The sequence below is a fragment of the Vicia villosa genome, linkage group LG7 (assembly GCF_029867415.1).
Source record: "Vicia villosa cultivar HV-30 ecotype Madison, WI linkage group LG7, Vvil1.0, whole genome shotgun sequence".
In the NCBI taxonomy this organism is placed as follows: Eukaryota; Viridiplantae; Streptophyta; class Magnoliopsida; order Fabales; family Fabaceae; genus Vicia; species Vicia villosa.
Window position 1 is genome coordinate 135,235,081 of NC_081186.1, and position 15,016 is coordinate 135,250,096.

The 15,016-nt window shown below is 29.8% G+C and overlaps 1 protein-coding gene across 1 annotated transcript; it reads left to right on the top strand.

Moving 5' to 3' along the window:
* The first annotated feature begins 5,732 nt into the window (after positions 1–5,732).
* On the top strand, positions 5,733–14,256 carry LOC131616832 (endoglucanase 8-like). The gene is made up of 7 exons (XM_058888278.1): positions 5,733–6,172; positions 8,727–9,143; positions 9,289–9,381; positions 12,352–12,504; positions 12,601–12,706; positions 13,425–13,591; positions 13,667–14,256. The coding sequence occupies exons 1-7, from the start codon at positions 5,945–5,947 to the stop codon at positions 13,991–13,993; spliced, it is 1,491 nt and encodes a 496-aa protein (XP_058744261.1). The 5' UTR covers positions 5,733–5,944; the 3' UTR covers positions 13,994–14,256.
* The last annotated feature ends 760 nt before the right edge of the window (positions 14,257–15,016 follow it).

Genomic DNA, 15,016 nt, shown 5'->3' on the forward strand with positions numbered 1-15,016 from the left:
ATCCTTGTTATCATCAAAACTAAGAATATTGATCAGAACAAATCTTGTTCTAACAAAACTTAATTATAACTCATTCCGATATCGAATATGCATTTTTAAAAGTGACAAACTTCTAGAAGTTACTTTTATGCAACAAGATAATCCTTTCGTGCCCTTGAGTTCTTCTCTTGGTTTATCTTTTTCAAGAACCTACATTCACTTTTAAAATGTCCTGATTTGCCACAATGGAAGCAACTTCCTCTTTTTATTTTTCTTTGACCATTTCCATAGTTATCATGAACCTTTTCATCATTTATGTCCATATTATTATTGGACTTGTTAGATTTTCCATCTTCCGCAATATGTATTTTCTCATGAGTAAATTGGTCTTTAGTATCTTCTTCTTTGCGATACTCTTCTTCTAACCGAAGGTGATTACCCAATTGCTCAAGAGATATAACCTCCTTTTTATGTCTGAGTCCTTTTTATATCCTTCCACGAAGGTAGGAGTTTGTCTATTATGGAAGGCACAATGGTGATTTCTTTCATGTGCATTTTGTATTGTTTGTAATTATTCAGAATACGTTCAATTTCATGCAATTGTTCCATAACAAATCCGTTATCTACCATTTTATAATTATTGAAATAGGAAACAAGAAATTTCTTACTTCTAGCATCTTCTTGCATGTTTCTTGACCCCGGTTTATCTCATAGGTCCTTTGCGAATTGACTGCTTTGATATATATCAAACAAAGAGTTTCACATACCATTGCGAATATGGACTATACACACATAATCATCATTGTCCCATTTTTCTCTCTCTCTTATTTCAGCGATTAATTCTTCTTCCCTTTCTACTGGTTTAGTTGTATTCAAAACATATACTACTTTCAAAGTTGTAAGCAAGAATTTCATCTTTTTTTGTCAACGAATAAAGTTGCCTCCATAAAAATTATCTAGTTTCATAAAATTATATGTTATTTCTTTAAGTGATACAGTCATTGATTAAGTAATAATTGATCCTAAAGATTGTTTGATATTTATGGTTTTTGGTGGATATGTGGCAGCACTAGAACAAAGAAAGTATTGATGAAGATCGTATTTGAAAATTCAAAGCGTGTGAATTTCATACTAACCTTTAGGATCAATTCTCCCCCACCAATTATAGTATATTGGATGCAATTGAGATTAACACCGAATTTTCTTCAGGATACTTTGAATTCTTTAATGTGAATTGCACAAACACACTAAGCGTATCTTTTGATAATATGTTACATAAATATGTTTCATACACTTCACTCATGCATTTAAATATGATTTTAAAATAATTGAAATGGTGGAAAATGTATTTGTATATTTCTATTTTCGTGTGGTTTCTACTTCTCAAGTATTACTGCCAACGGATAAAGTTTCCTCCATCAAACTTATCCAATTCACAAAATTAGATGTCATTTTGTTTAGGGTTTCTATGTTATTTTGTCTATTGATCATTTTGTTTCTATGATTTTCATTTTATTTTCACTGAAACGTTACTATTTGATTCACGTTAGTCATGGCCGATTCGACAAACACCTCCCATACAACATCTGTTGCAACCTCTGTTCATAAAAAACGTAAAATAAGTACTATAGATGCCACGATGTATACAAAGGTGAAAAAAGCCAACAAACTGGTGTTCGATACCCGGTTAGAGTTGATGCAGGAACCGACAGGGCTTATGGTGAACATGCTGAGGATGTTTTGGGTTACATTGCATTACAAGGTTGAAGTAAAATGAGTATTTTGATGGATAGTTGGTACAATGTTGATGATGAATTGAAAGACGACATATGGACCGATACTGCGGTATTTATTTTGAATTCTATGACTTGTCGTGACATCCTATATTTTTGTTAATACTTGTTAGCTCCTTGTTTTTGGGGTTGGCAGCATTTTGCTAAGACATGGTGATTGAAGGATGTTAATCAAGATGCCATAACATCTTGATCTCTTGTTACAACTGAGTGTGAGCTTACAGGAAAAACCAGATGTCGTGGCTGATGTCGTGACATCCTGTATTAAAAGATCAACACAGCCTGTTTGGAATCTTGACGTATTTGATTTGTTTTAAATTTATTATGTGTTATTTCCTTTGGATATATTTCAGTGATTTATGCAGGTCAAGAATATTTAATCTGGAACAAAGGAATCTTATCTCCACCAGAATTAAAGTTTCTAAAATTAGAAGATTGAAGCAATATTTGTTTTCAAGACTCAAAAAGATTTCTTTGCAGATTTTTGTTGTAACTTTTAGCTTGTGAATCAAGTAAAGTGTCACGAAGCCCATGGACTACTGAAGACTATTTAAAAAGTTCTTTATATCTAATGTAACTAAGTTTTCACAATTGTAAAAATTAGGGGAATGTTAGAAAGCTTAGGTTTTGAGAGTAACTTGGTTTTTAAGTCTCTCACGTATCTTTTGATACTGTGTGGTAGACTGTATGTTGCTTGACTATTTATGAAGCTGTTTGTTCTCAGTCAGAAGCCTTTAGGTAATGAATTGAGTTCTTTGTTCTCACTCTTAAAGCTTTTAAGAAAAAGAGTTGAGTTCTTGTATTAGAAGTATGATCTTCTAAATTGGTTTATTTTCTATACAATCACTGAGATTGGGTTGTTATATATTACTGCGGTGATTGGAAGTGGGATGGTGATTTATTAGGTCTAGATGCTGACTTCTAGGCAAAAGTAGCGTTGGGTAGTGATTAGGCGATAAGTTGTAAATGGGGAGTTTAGCTTTGAGCTATTACTACTGATAATGGACTTCCTTCCTGGCTTGGTGGCCCGTATAATAGGTGTTGGTTGCACTGAACTGGATTAACATCTCTCTGTGTTATTTATCATTCTACAATTTTAATTAAGTATCAAACTCAATATGATAAATCTGGTTTATTTTCAGATATCGTAACATCTGTCTTGACATCATGTAAGACAACTATGTTAGCTTTTGTTATGCTTGTACCAGAAATTTCAATACTAAAAAATATCTTTATTGTGTAAACATAAGATGTGTTCATTGTTAGTCCAAATTATAAGTACGTGAAAAAAATGCTTGCATATTGTGGTGAGGATTGGAGGGGCTTTAAGACTCAGCTCACCCATGATTATATTAAACATGGAGAAGATAAAGAATAGACTCCATACGAGGTATACTCATTTATTGATCAAGATGTTTGGGAGAAATTTGTAGAGTCTTGTATCACTCTTGCCTTCTTGGAAAAGAGCCAAAAAAGAAAGGAAAATCGAGCTAGAAATATCTATCCACATAGGTTGTCTCGTGCCACGAGAAATAAAAGAGGGCACGTCAAACAAAAATGATGAGTTCACATCGGATTCTACGCGCAAAGTGGCTCAAAGGATTATAAGTAGATACTTTTTTCAACAATATTTATTTTAGTTAAATCAATTTGGTAAAGAAGAAATTTTATATGTGTAGTAGGATGATCTTGTTGAACAAACCAAAGTCGGCCTCTTCACTACACAAGACCGTCATGACATCTTGGTAGAAGCAATTGGGACCGAGGAGCATCCTAGGCATGTCCATGGTCTTGGTATAGGCGATGGCTTCAAGATATTTTTTGGATGCTCTAAATCATATAGAGAGAAAATACGTAAGAGAGATTGAAGAGATTGTTGTTGTTGAGTTGGGGAATGAAAGAGAGAAGTGGAAGAAGGAGCAAGATAGGATCTTGGATGAGGAGAGGGGGAGCTAGTAGTATACAATGCGGGAGATGGAGGAGGAGAGAGAGGTTGTTATGGACGGTGCAGGAGAATTTTTCGGAGGAGGAGAGGGAGAGGTTGTTGCAGATGGTGCGAGAGAGTGTCTAGAAAGAGTAAGAGAAGTGGGAGAGGATGAGTGAGGAGAAGGTGTCCGAGAAGTGTATCTGTGATGTTCTTGAGGTATAACTTGTATGTTGTTGTTTATTTTTTGCGTATTTTAATTTTGGATTGTATTTATGTTGTCTTTATGATGCATAAATTAAGTTCGTTTGGTATATTCAGCCACAAAAATTCAAACAGTTGGAAATTCATGAGAATGTAGTTGAGAAAGTTATAGTTGGTACAAGCGCGACACATAATTTTTCTTCCAACCAGGGGAATATTAAGCCTTCACCACCAAAACAAGATATCCTTAACAATATCTCTGGAGGAATTACACAAAAATGGATGAAGAATAAGGTATTAGCTCTCTCTCTCTCTATATATATATATATATATATATATATATATATATATACACTTAATGTTATTATTTTTAGCTTATCATTATTTAAACTGTATTCTAATTATAGTAGCTTAACAACCAAGCATCATACTCAAAAGTAGAAATTGATGACATCTGATCACGTTGGAACGATGTCTTCTTATGTTGTTATGAATCTCAACAACAATAGTTTTTCTTTGTTGCTATAATTTTATTTTATATATGAACAGAGGTTTTGTCATTTTGATGTGCAAATATGATCATGTCAAATGAGTGTATTCAGTCTAGATGATAACATTGTAAATTTGCACATTTGGTTTAAAAAATATGATATATTCCAACTTTGTTACATATTTTAATTTGTAGATTGTGTATAAAAAATGATACAATTTGGTTAATAGATTTATAATGATATGATACAGGCTAGTGAAAATGACACAGACAAAAAATAATACAGGCAAGTGAAATTGATACAATACAGCCAAAAAAATAAGATTTAACCCTTCGGTTATTACATAAAACCAAAATGGATATGACGCGCGCAACAAAATTTGGAAAATAAAAATATGAAGTTCCTAAGGATCGAACCTATGACCTTTTAAATTATAACTTCGGTTTTTAAAACACTAAAGTGTTAAGTGATAATTTTTCATGTCGCTCTCCGTTACCTCGCCTGGTAGCCGAGGTTAAACGCATTTCGCAACTACCGTTACAAGCGTTATTTGTAGTAGTGGTGGTTTGAAGTACCACTTAGGTGTCTTAAAACATTAGATGATCTTAAAATGTGATTCTCTAAAGAAAACTAGAAACCTAGGATACACACATAATATCATATATACTTGTAGTTAAATAGAGGAAGAATCTGATCATACCATGATACTTTATTATGTCAATCTCCTTTCTCAATTCATTTTTTTATGAGAAGGTTATATATATAAATGAAGGAAGGTCCAGGGGAGAAAACCTCATAAAAAAAAAACATAAAATAAATACATGTGGCCCAAAAAGTGTAAAAAAAGCACAACAAAAATCTTAAAAATAAGGAAATACAAACCCTAGAGAAGAAGGCCATAAACACACAATAACAAAATGCTCCAAATAAGGTTCGTAATCACCAAAATAACTACTAATAAAAAATGATCTATAGCTCTGACCATTAGACCCACTAACAACAGACCAGACCAACAGAACTGCTAGTTAGTAACGCGTTACAAATAAAATTATGTATGTATAGTTTCTATTATTAAACTCTACTTAAAGTTGTAGAATTTAAGCAATTTAAAAAAATAGAAATAACATATAAATTGACAAGCTAGGCCTCGTTAATTTGTTTTCTAATTCATTTATTTAATAAAAAAGCCGTCCCTTCATACATAATTTTTATTAACAAAAAGTAAGAAAAACATCTTCAAAACTCTATTTTTATGAAAGAAGCGACTTGCATATCACACAAACCATAGAATAAGGGAAAGGGCAAAAGAAAAAAAACATCGAATGGGGTCACTCTTATAAATATGTCTTAATTATGATTGATCAAAATATGAAGTATAGCTTAAGTAGGACACTATTTAAGTAACTAACCACTATAACCACAATTGCAACCTTTCCAATGCTTCCAAACTAACATTCACTCATTTCATATATTCATACAAAAAGCACCATAAGTCCCTTCTCATTTTATTCAATCAACATTCATTAGTATATTAATTACTATATACTTTTAATATGGGTTTGGAGCAAAATTTGGTGATGATAATTGTTTGTACACTTTTGGGTGTAAGTGAAAGGAGCATGGGATTGAAGCATAATTATGGAGAAGCATTGTCAAAGAGCATATTGTTCTTTGAAGGGCAAAGGTCAGGGAAATTACCACCAACTCAAAGAATGAGTTGGAGGAAAGATTCTGCATTTGAAGATGGATTTCAACTTGATGATGATCGATTCTTTGATAAAGTAATTCATTTTTCTATACTCTCTTCATTTTTCATTTTTGCACTTTAGTGTGATATTGTTTTTGTTTGGTTGATACAACCTATGTTCTTGTTTCATTGATTCAAACCTAGTTTTCACCATTTACCTTTATGTGTGAGTGTGTGGTCATTAGATTACTCATTGATAAAAAAAAGGCATGAAGATATTAATTACTTTTTTAAATATTTGGGCTCTAAACTTATTTATTTTAATTTGTTTTCTTTAGTTGAGATGATTTATATAATGTTCTAGTTTGAAGCAGGGCCGGTCCCGACATTTTAGAGGTCCTGGACAAATACTAAATTTTTTATATTTTAATTTATTATTATAAAATAAAATTTAATAATATAGTTTTATAGCATAAAATAAAAATGATGGAACTAAACATAAATAAATATAAATGTATTATATTTTATGATATAAATTTAATAATAAATGAATTTATTATAAGATGAATTTTTTAAATATAAATTAACTATAATTTATATATATTATTTATATATATTATTTAAAGTTCTTTTTTAAAAAATTGAAAAGGTCCATGAGATGTATATATGATTTTTTTAATTACATTAATACAATTTATATTTTTTGGAAGTTCACGTAAGAACCCTTAAACAATTGAACTTAAAGGTCATGCACTCTCAGTATAAAATATTTTACACGGGCAATGCATCACAACCTTTAAAAAGAAATAGTTTAAAATTAAAATTGTAAAAGCTACTGCTGTTAAGCTACAACTGCTGTGCTACCTACTGTTGGAAATTATTATAATTTCAGCGGACATTTTATTTATTAGTTAATAATTATTATAATTTTATATCTCTTCACCCGATTTTAAAACCCGGGATTTTTTGAAGTCTTGGACCATAGGCCTGGTTGCCCTGGCCAAGGCCGGCTCTGGTTTGAAGTACTTAAAGGATTTATTATCATTTTTAATATGAAAAACTATAGTCATTTATAACTACTTAATGTTATTTAAACCAAATTAAGTGGTGTAGTGGGGCCAGCACTAATGGTAAAAATAAAAAAAAAAATAATAATAATAAAAGTATAGCCAACATAGTTGGGCCATGTGTTCTTTGTCGTTGAAGACTCGATTAAAATATGAGTAATTTTTTAATTTTCAGTGAGGCTTTCAATTTAATAGAGAAAAAGGCACACAATTTTAATTAGTTTAAGAAACACGTGCGGTCATATGACCGTAACATTATTAAATTTTGCAGCCTAATTAATGAGTATGTTAAGACACTATTAAACAACATTAAAAAATATAAAAAATAATATATACTAATTAATATTGGGTTTTATAACAGTTTTAATCTTGTATATTGCCACATTCACAAAATTAATTAACCTTCTCACATTTTCAGAAAATTAATTTATATTTCTATTTTTAAAATGTTTTGGATTATTTATTTATATTTTTTATTGAAAATTAATGACGTATTCAATTTTTAATAACTTACAACTTATATTTTCATCTTTAAAATTTTATATATGATAATTTATCACAATATACGAGTGACACATTATTTAAAAATGTATATTCATTGACTTTTAGTACAAAAAAGATAGAGAAGAATCGTTAGTTCCTGCAATTGTGATCGGGGTGGAATTGGACCCACTTGATGTCAGAACTGACCACCGAATCAGATTAAACTGGAGATGAAAAATCTAAAAAAATGATAGAGAAGAATAACATGTTTAAATTTATAATAGTGGAGAAGAAAAATATGAAATTAAAACTAATTATTAAATAAAAACTCCCTTCAATTACACAATAAAGTTATCTATATATTTTTGTAAAAAAAAATCTCTCTTTTTTTAAAGAAAAATTTGAACTGAAAGAATATTTAATTTCATAATAAGTTGTTGTAAAAAGTTTTAATTTGTCCCTGATATTAATTATAGATTGAAATTTCATTTAGAGTTTAATGGTTTATGCACTAACAATGTAAAAAAATTTTACACGGTCATTTAATTAGAATATAACGTTCTGTCATGCATGTCATATAAGTTTTTTAAAATTTTCAGTCTAATTTGTCCTGATTCATGATCGTCATTGATTAACAATGTGAAAATATTTTACAATGTCAGTGCATATGCTTTTTTTCCTTTCATTTATTAGAATATTTTTAATTAAATTAGTGGATTTTTGCTAGGTAGATTGAAATTAAACATGTAAAGATATATTTGTAAAAAATATAGTACTGATATTATAAAATAATGATTATGAAGATATATTTGAAATTAAATAACACTTTTTTTAATCAGTTAGTGGGAACAATTGTTATACATGTATAATCAGTTAATTAAAACTACTAATATAAAAACTTTAGTTAATTAAAACTACTAATATAAAAACTTTATGTGACTTAATTGAGTGACTCGTGGAACATGGAAAATTAAAATGGCTCTTTGACATTTCATAAGACAATTGTTTATATTATAAGGCTTTTCTAATTTTTCTTTAATATATATATATTTTTTTGGAATAATCAATCTTTGATTAATTTTTTTCTTCCTATGATAGGTTGACTTAGTTGGAGGTTACTACGATGCTGGTGACAACGTAAAATTCAATTTCCCAATGGCATTTTCAACAACAATGTTATCATGGAGTGTAATTGAGTTTGGAAAATTCATGGGCCAATCAGAACTCAACAATGCCCTAGATGCTATAGCTTGGGCCACTGATTATTTTCTAAAATCCACAAATACCCCTGGGTTTGTTTTTGCACAAGTTGGTGATCCATTTGGTGATCATAATTGTTGGGAGAGACCTGAAGATATGGATACCCCCAGAACTGCTTTCTTTGTTAGTAGTGAGAATCCTGGCTCTGAAGTCTCTGCTGAAATTGCTGCTGCACTTGCTTCTTCTTCTATTGCTTTTAGGAAATTTGGTCACAATGTTGGGTATTCTCAAAGGCTTCTCCAAAGGGCTATAACGGTAATCATATTATATACTTTTAAAATATTTTTACATTTTACTTTTTATTTATTATCTAGCTCAACAAGAACTAATTATACTATGACCATAATGTTGCACATTCAATTTTCAATCTGATTATTTCTTTTCTTTTCTATGGAATTAGGTTTTTGAGTTTGCAGATAAATACAGAGGTTCATATAATGATAGTCTTGGTCCATATGTATGCCCATTCTATTGTGATTATGGTGGCTACCAGGTAGGTCTAGTTTTATCTCTTTGATCTATAATTGTTATATTTTCATTCCTAAAAGTTAATTTTGAATTCAAGTATAAGGGGTTAAGTCTCACATTGATTATATATATACATGAAGAAAATGTGAATATATAAGAGAAAAGACGCATACATCCATCGTCTTTTTAGGTGTACATGTGGTGTCAAGAACTCTTGAATTTTAAACGTTTAACTCATTGAGACTTCTTGAATTCCCTAACAAATAGTATCAAAGACATAGCTAGATTTAGTAGGGAGAGCAGAAATAGGATCCTAGGATGAATCCAAACCAATTTTCTAATGGCAAAATAATATATATATATATATATATATATATATATATATATATATATATATATATCATATGAGAATGTCTTTTTTATATAAGAATGTGAGAATGAATCAGAACCATTAGATTTTAAAATAAATGGTGGAGATTATGTGTGAATCTTTTTTTATCTCTCTTCAATCTTTTATTTTAATGACGGAGGAGAGAGAAAAAAATATTCACACATAATCTCCACTATTTATTTTAAAATCCAGTGGTTCAGATTCATTCTCACATTCTCATATAAAAAAGGCATTCTTATATGATATGCCATATATATATATATATATATATATATATATATATATATATATATATATATATATATATATATATATATATATATATATATATATATATATATATATATTATAGAAAAGTTGAGATTAAACCCTACAACAAAATATATCAAATACAAACTGACACAAGAAGTGCTAAGGAAAAAAGAAAAATAATCAGGCAAAACACATTAAAGAGAGAAAAAATTCACTAAACAACAGTTAGGGAGCAACCAACAGAAGAGAAACTCTAGAAAAAGTACCCACTCCGGAAGCTTCACCCAGCAGAAAATATGGCTAGAGCTTAGACCACCAGACACACCATTAACAAAACAGGGAAGAAGCTTGCAATACCAAAACCCCAGAACATCTCTAGAGCAGGTCAGAACTCTTGATTCACTATCCTCATTAAATGTAACTGACGGAGGACCGAAAAAAGTCATGGACCAAGGGTTCTTCATGGAGAAAGAACGATCTCCTTCACATAAGATCTCAAGTGATTCTCCCATCTTCCTACCTCCCTAACACACCCATTTTACCATCTTGAACTTGGGAGGTGGGAAAAATTATTTGGAACCAAACATTTAGAGGTATATTTCATATCTAATGATCCTCCCAAAATAAGGTTTGAAGATCAGACCCTACCGTCTCAACCAGCCCGCCCTCAAACCAATTCAGAGGACCTTTTATTTTTAGACCCAAGGAGGGAGACTCCTTTCCACCATGAGGAAATAGAGTGAAATTCAAAAAACCTACCTCTACACAAGGAGGTGACAATGAAGACATCATATCGGACAACAAGAATATCATACTAAAGATCAGAAGCACCTAACAAGACCCTTCATCTCCATTTTCTATTAGGGCTACATTAATCAACCATAGATCTCTCACACCCAAACCTCCATTTTTGTTATGATTTACAGACATCAAACCTCGTCACCCAAAAACTCTTGACCTCACCTTTCAAACCACCCCAAAGGAATCTCATCTGAATCTTTGACTAACTTCTTCTAAACTGTCAAAGGCATCTTATAAAAAGTTAGGAAGAAAACATGAATAACATTAAGGACAAAATTAAGAAGGGGACCATCCCCCTAGGCTAACATATCTATGATTTCGATAAAGAAGTCTCATCCATACCATATCAACTAGAGATTCCCAATTAAATTCCTATCAAGAGTTGGTTGCTAAGTAATATGAATCAAGGCTAATGATATGAGTGACTTACACTTGTGAGGGGGATTGTTGAGACTCAAGTGTGAGTTGGAAGTCACATTACTTTGAAAAATGGAGTTTGAACACTTTATAAGTAGGAGATCCATATATCCAATGCCTTAAGGTTTTTTGTGAATATATGATGTCTCTCTCATTTATGTGGTTGCTCTTGATTCAATATATTTGTTTCTCTAATGATCCTTCAAACATTTGTTAATTGTGATTGTTACTTACTACGCCATTTTAGTATTTTAAATCAATTAGAATATATTTTTATTCTAGAACATAGTTAAGAACTTAGTTATAAAACTAAACTTGTCTACTTGAGGATTAAACCTATATAGACATGGCAATAAAGTGTAGCGGAGAAGAGGTTTATCCTCCCTGTATCTAAACTTGAATTTTTGTTAAATACTAGTTCCCTACTCTAAATTTTAACAGAAATAAATAATTGAATTCAAAACTTATCTTAGATGGATTCAGATATCCTCGAACCACCCTCGTCTCTGCATTAGAATCAAACTCATAATTTGTATTGCACTTTGACATACATTAACTTACATTGAAAAGTGTAAGTTATAATCAATCTTGAAAATTTTCATATATATATTTTTTAAATATTTTAATTATTATATCAATGTATTAACAAAATATTTAATATTCTAAATTATAAAAAAATACTCCAAATTATTAGCAAAGCGAATTCGAGATTGAGTTAGAGATGGATAAAGATGGATACTATAGTATCCTTATTGATCTCATCCTCATCTTATAAAATTTGATCAAATCTAAACTCGAACACAATAAAAAGTTTTTTCCATCAAATACAAGGCGGATTTAGACGCACCCGCATATACGATTTTATTGTCATATGTAATTAAAATCTTAAAGTGAGACCAAATAATTAAGTTACGGGGATATCTTAGAATGTCTATTGAGGTGAGAATTTTTTTATGTTCAATCCACTTGATATGCACAAGTGTCATTTTTGTCATTGAATCAAATGAATTCTAATTTTCGATAAACAATCAAATTGGCAGAAATATTTAGCTACTATACTTTATATTCATGAGCATAATGCTTTAAAAGTAAATACTATGCTTAATTAATGTAAATTGTAAATATATTATATAGGACGAATTGGTGTGGGGAGCAGCATGGTTATTGAGGGCTACTAAGATCCCTAATTATTGGAATTACATTAAACAAAACATTCATAATGTGAAAAACTTTGGTGAATTTGGATGGGATTCAAAAGATGCTGGCATCAACGTTCTTGTTTCTAAGGTTTTGATTCAATTAAACATATATACTTTATTATTATTATTTTTTAATATTAATGAACATTGTAACGTTTTTGTTCTTCTTTTTAATCATAAGCAGCTTCTAGTAAATAATCCAGCTTCTAAGCATTTTACTCTCAATGCGGACAAGTTTGTATGTGCTGTGTTGCCTGAATCACCTTTAGTTTCAGTCTCATATTCTCGAGGTAAACTAATTCTTCATAATTCATTATTAATATTATTTTTTTCTCTTTATTAAAAATTGAATTCAAGACATCTAAGTCCTTTAAACTTAACTTCACAATTAAACATGTATTTGAACATTTTACACACCAGACTTATATTTTAAACATTTTAAAACCATGTTTAAAAATATTTTTTTTTTTCTTATTTAGAAGAAGAAAAATTATTTTTTCATGAAAATAAAACATTTTGAAAAAAAAATTTCATTTTTTATTTTCTATAAAAAAAATTTACATTTTTTTGCTTTTTCATTTTCCGAAAAAAGTAATGTTTTTATTTTTTTTATTTTATTTTGAGAAAATTAATTTTTTTACTTTTTTAATTTTCAGAATGAAAGAATATTGCATTATTTGTTTGGCTAAAAATTTGTAATATTTGAAAAAATATTAATATATATTAATTTTAAAAAATAATAATATTTATTATTTTTAAAAAAATTAATTAAAATAATTTTTAAATTAAATTAATTAACTAAATAGTTTGTAATATATTATTCAGTTTATTGAATATGTAAATGCTTAGAAAAAAATTCATTCAATGCAATCAGTTTTCAGAATAAATTTCAATTAATAATATTTTTGTATACTCCTATTGACATTGTTATAAACTATATATAATTTAAATTAGGCATGCTTTTTATATTTCTAAAATTTAGTAGCTCCTTTTTTCTTCTAAAATTAGGAGGGCTTTTATTCAAGACTAGTGGGAGTAACATGCAGCATGCAACAGCATACTCATTTCTTTTATTAGTTTATGCTGGATATTTGAATCAAGCAAATAAAAAGATTGATTGTGGTGGTGGAGTTATAGCTTCTTCAATGAGACTTCAACAATTAGCAAAAAGCCAGGTATGTTTGCATAAAATTTAATTAAAAATTATTTTAGCAAAAAAAATGATTTTTTTTATTTTTATAAATTTGTAGGTAGATTACATACTCGGAAGCAATCCATTGAGTATGTCATATATGGTTGGATATGGACAAAAATTTCCTAAAAGAATACATCATCGTGCATCATCATTGCCTTCTATAGATCAACATTCAAACCAAATTGATTGCAAAGGAGGATCCTCTTATTTTGAAAGCCAAAACCCTAACCCTAATTTGCTCTTAGGAGCTGTTGTTGGAGGACCTAATATTAATGATGAGTATGTTGATTCTAGAGCTGATTTTGTACACTCAGAACCTACAACATACATCAATGCACCTCTTGTGGGTGTTTTGGCTTTTTTCAAAGCACATTTTTCATAGTGTTATGTCTTATGTATTTACATACTTTCACCATGTAATGTTCATCCAACCTTTGGGTTGAGATGTTAGAAAGGGTGTTGGACACCACACACCCTTGTAGGTACTAGGATTGTAGGATGATGTAATTGTCCAAAACACATGTATACAAACATTTTCACCACATCTTTGATGTCTCCATGGAACAATTTTGAGAATGTAATTTATCTAGTTTGAGAATGGCTTATTGATAAATTTATTGGGATTGGTGATTGTAAATGAGCAACTTTGAGATTAAATCCTTTTTCTTATATAGTAAGAATTCATCAATCACTAATTAAAAAACACATCTAACGTCAGATGCAAAATACATTTGATCTTAGCTTCGAAAGCGGGATAACGAATGGCGTCATGAAAAACTACCATTTAAAATCTCGATTATTTAAACGCTGAGGGGTAGAGTTATTTACACGTAGATTCGATTCTTAGCATCTGCATTTTTATTGTGTTTAGAATTGGATGGTGCGCCAAATATTAACATTCAGTGTTTTATATAACCGAGGTAATATCTCAATGTTATTATATCGATCTTATGGAAAAATCGAGGGGTTAAGTTTTATTTTGTACTATCGTTTGCACCTGTATTAGAGAACTATATTACAGAATATAGAACCATATTTTGCAGATTCTTGGAACAGAAACATTGTACATTGTGTCAATTTCTCAATCTGAAACATTATACCATAAATATTCATTGATTACACCAAATGCAAACCCAAAATGGCACACACTTTAGAATTTTACATCAATACTAAAACAAATGATTAACCAACAAAAAAATAAGCAAAATAGAAAGTTTTGTAGGTTGTCTAATAGAAATTGTAATTAGTCGTTAAACATCTACAATTTGAATAACATTTGAAACTAATCAGGATAGTCAACAACAACTTTAAATCTATAGTACAATGATTAAAAAGGCGTAATATGATTAATTATAAATGACTAAGGGATATAAAACATTTAGTTACTAGTTTTCTCATATCCCCT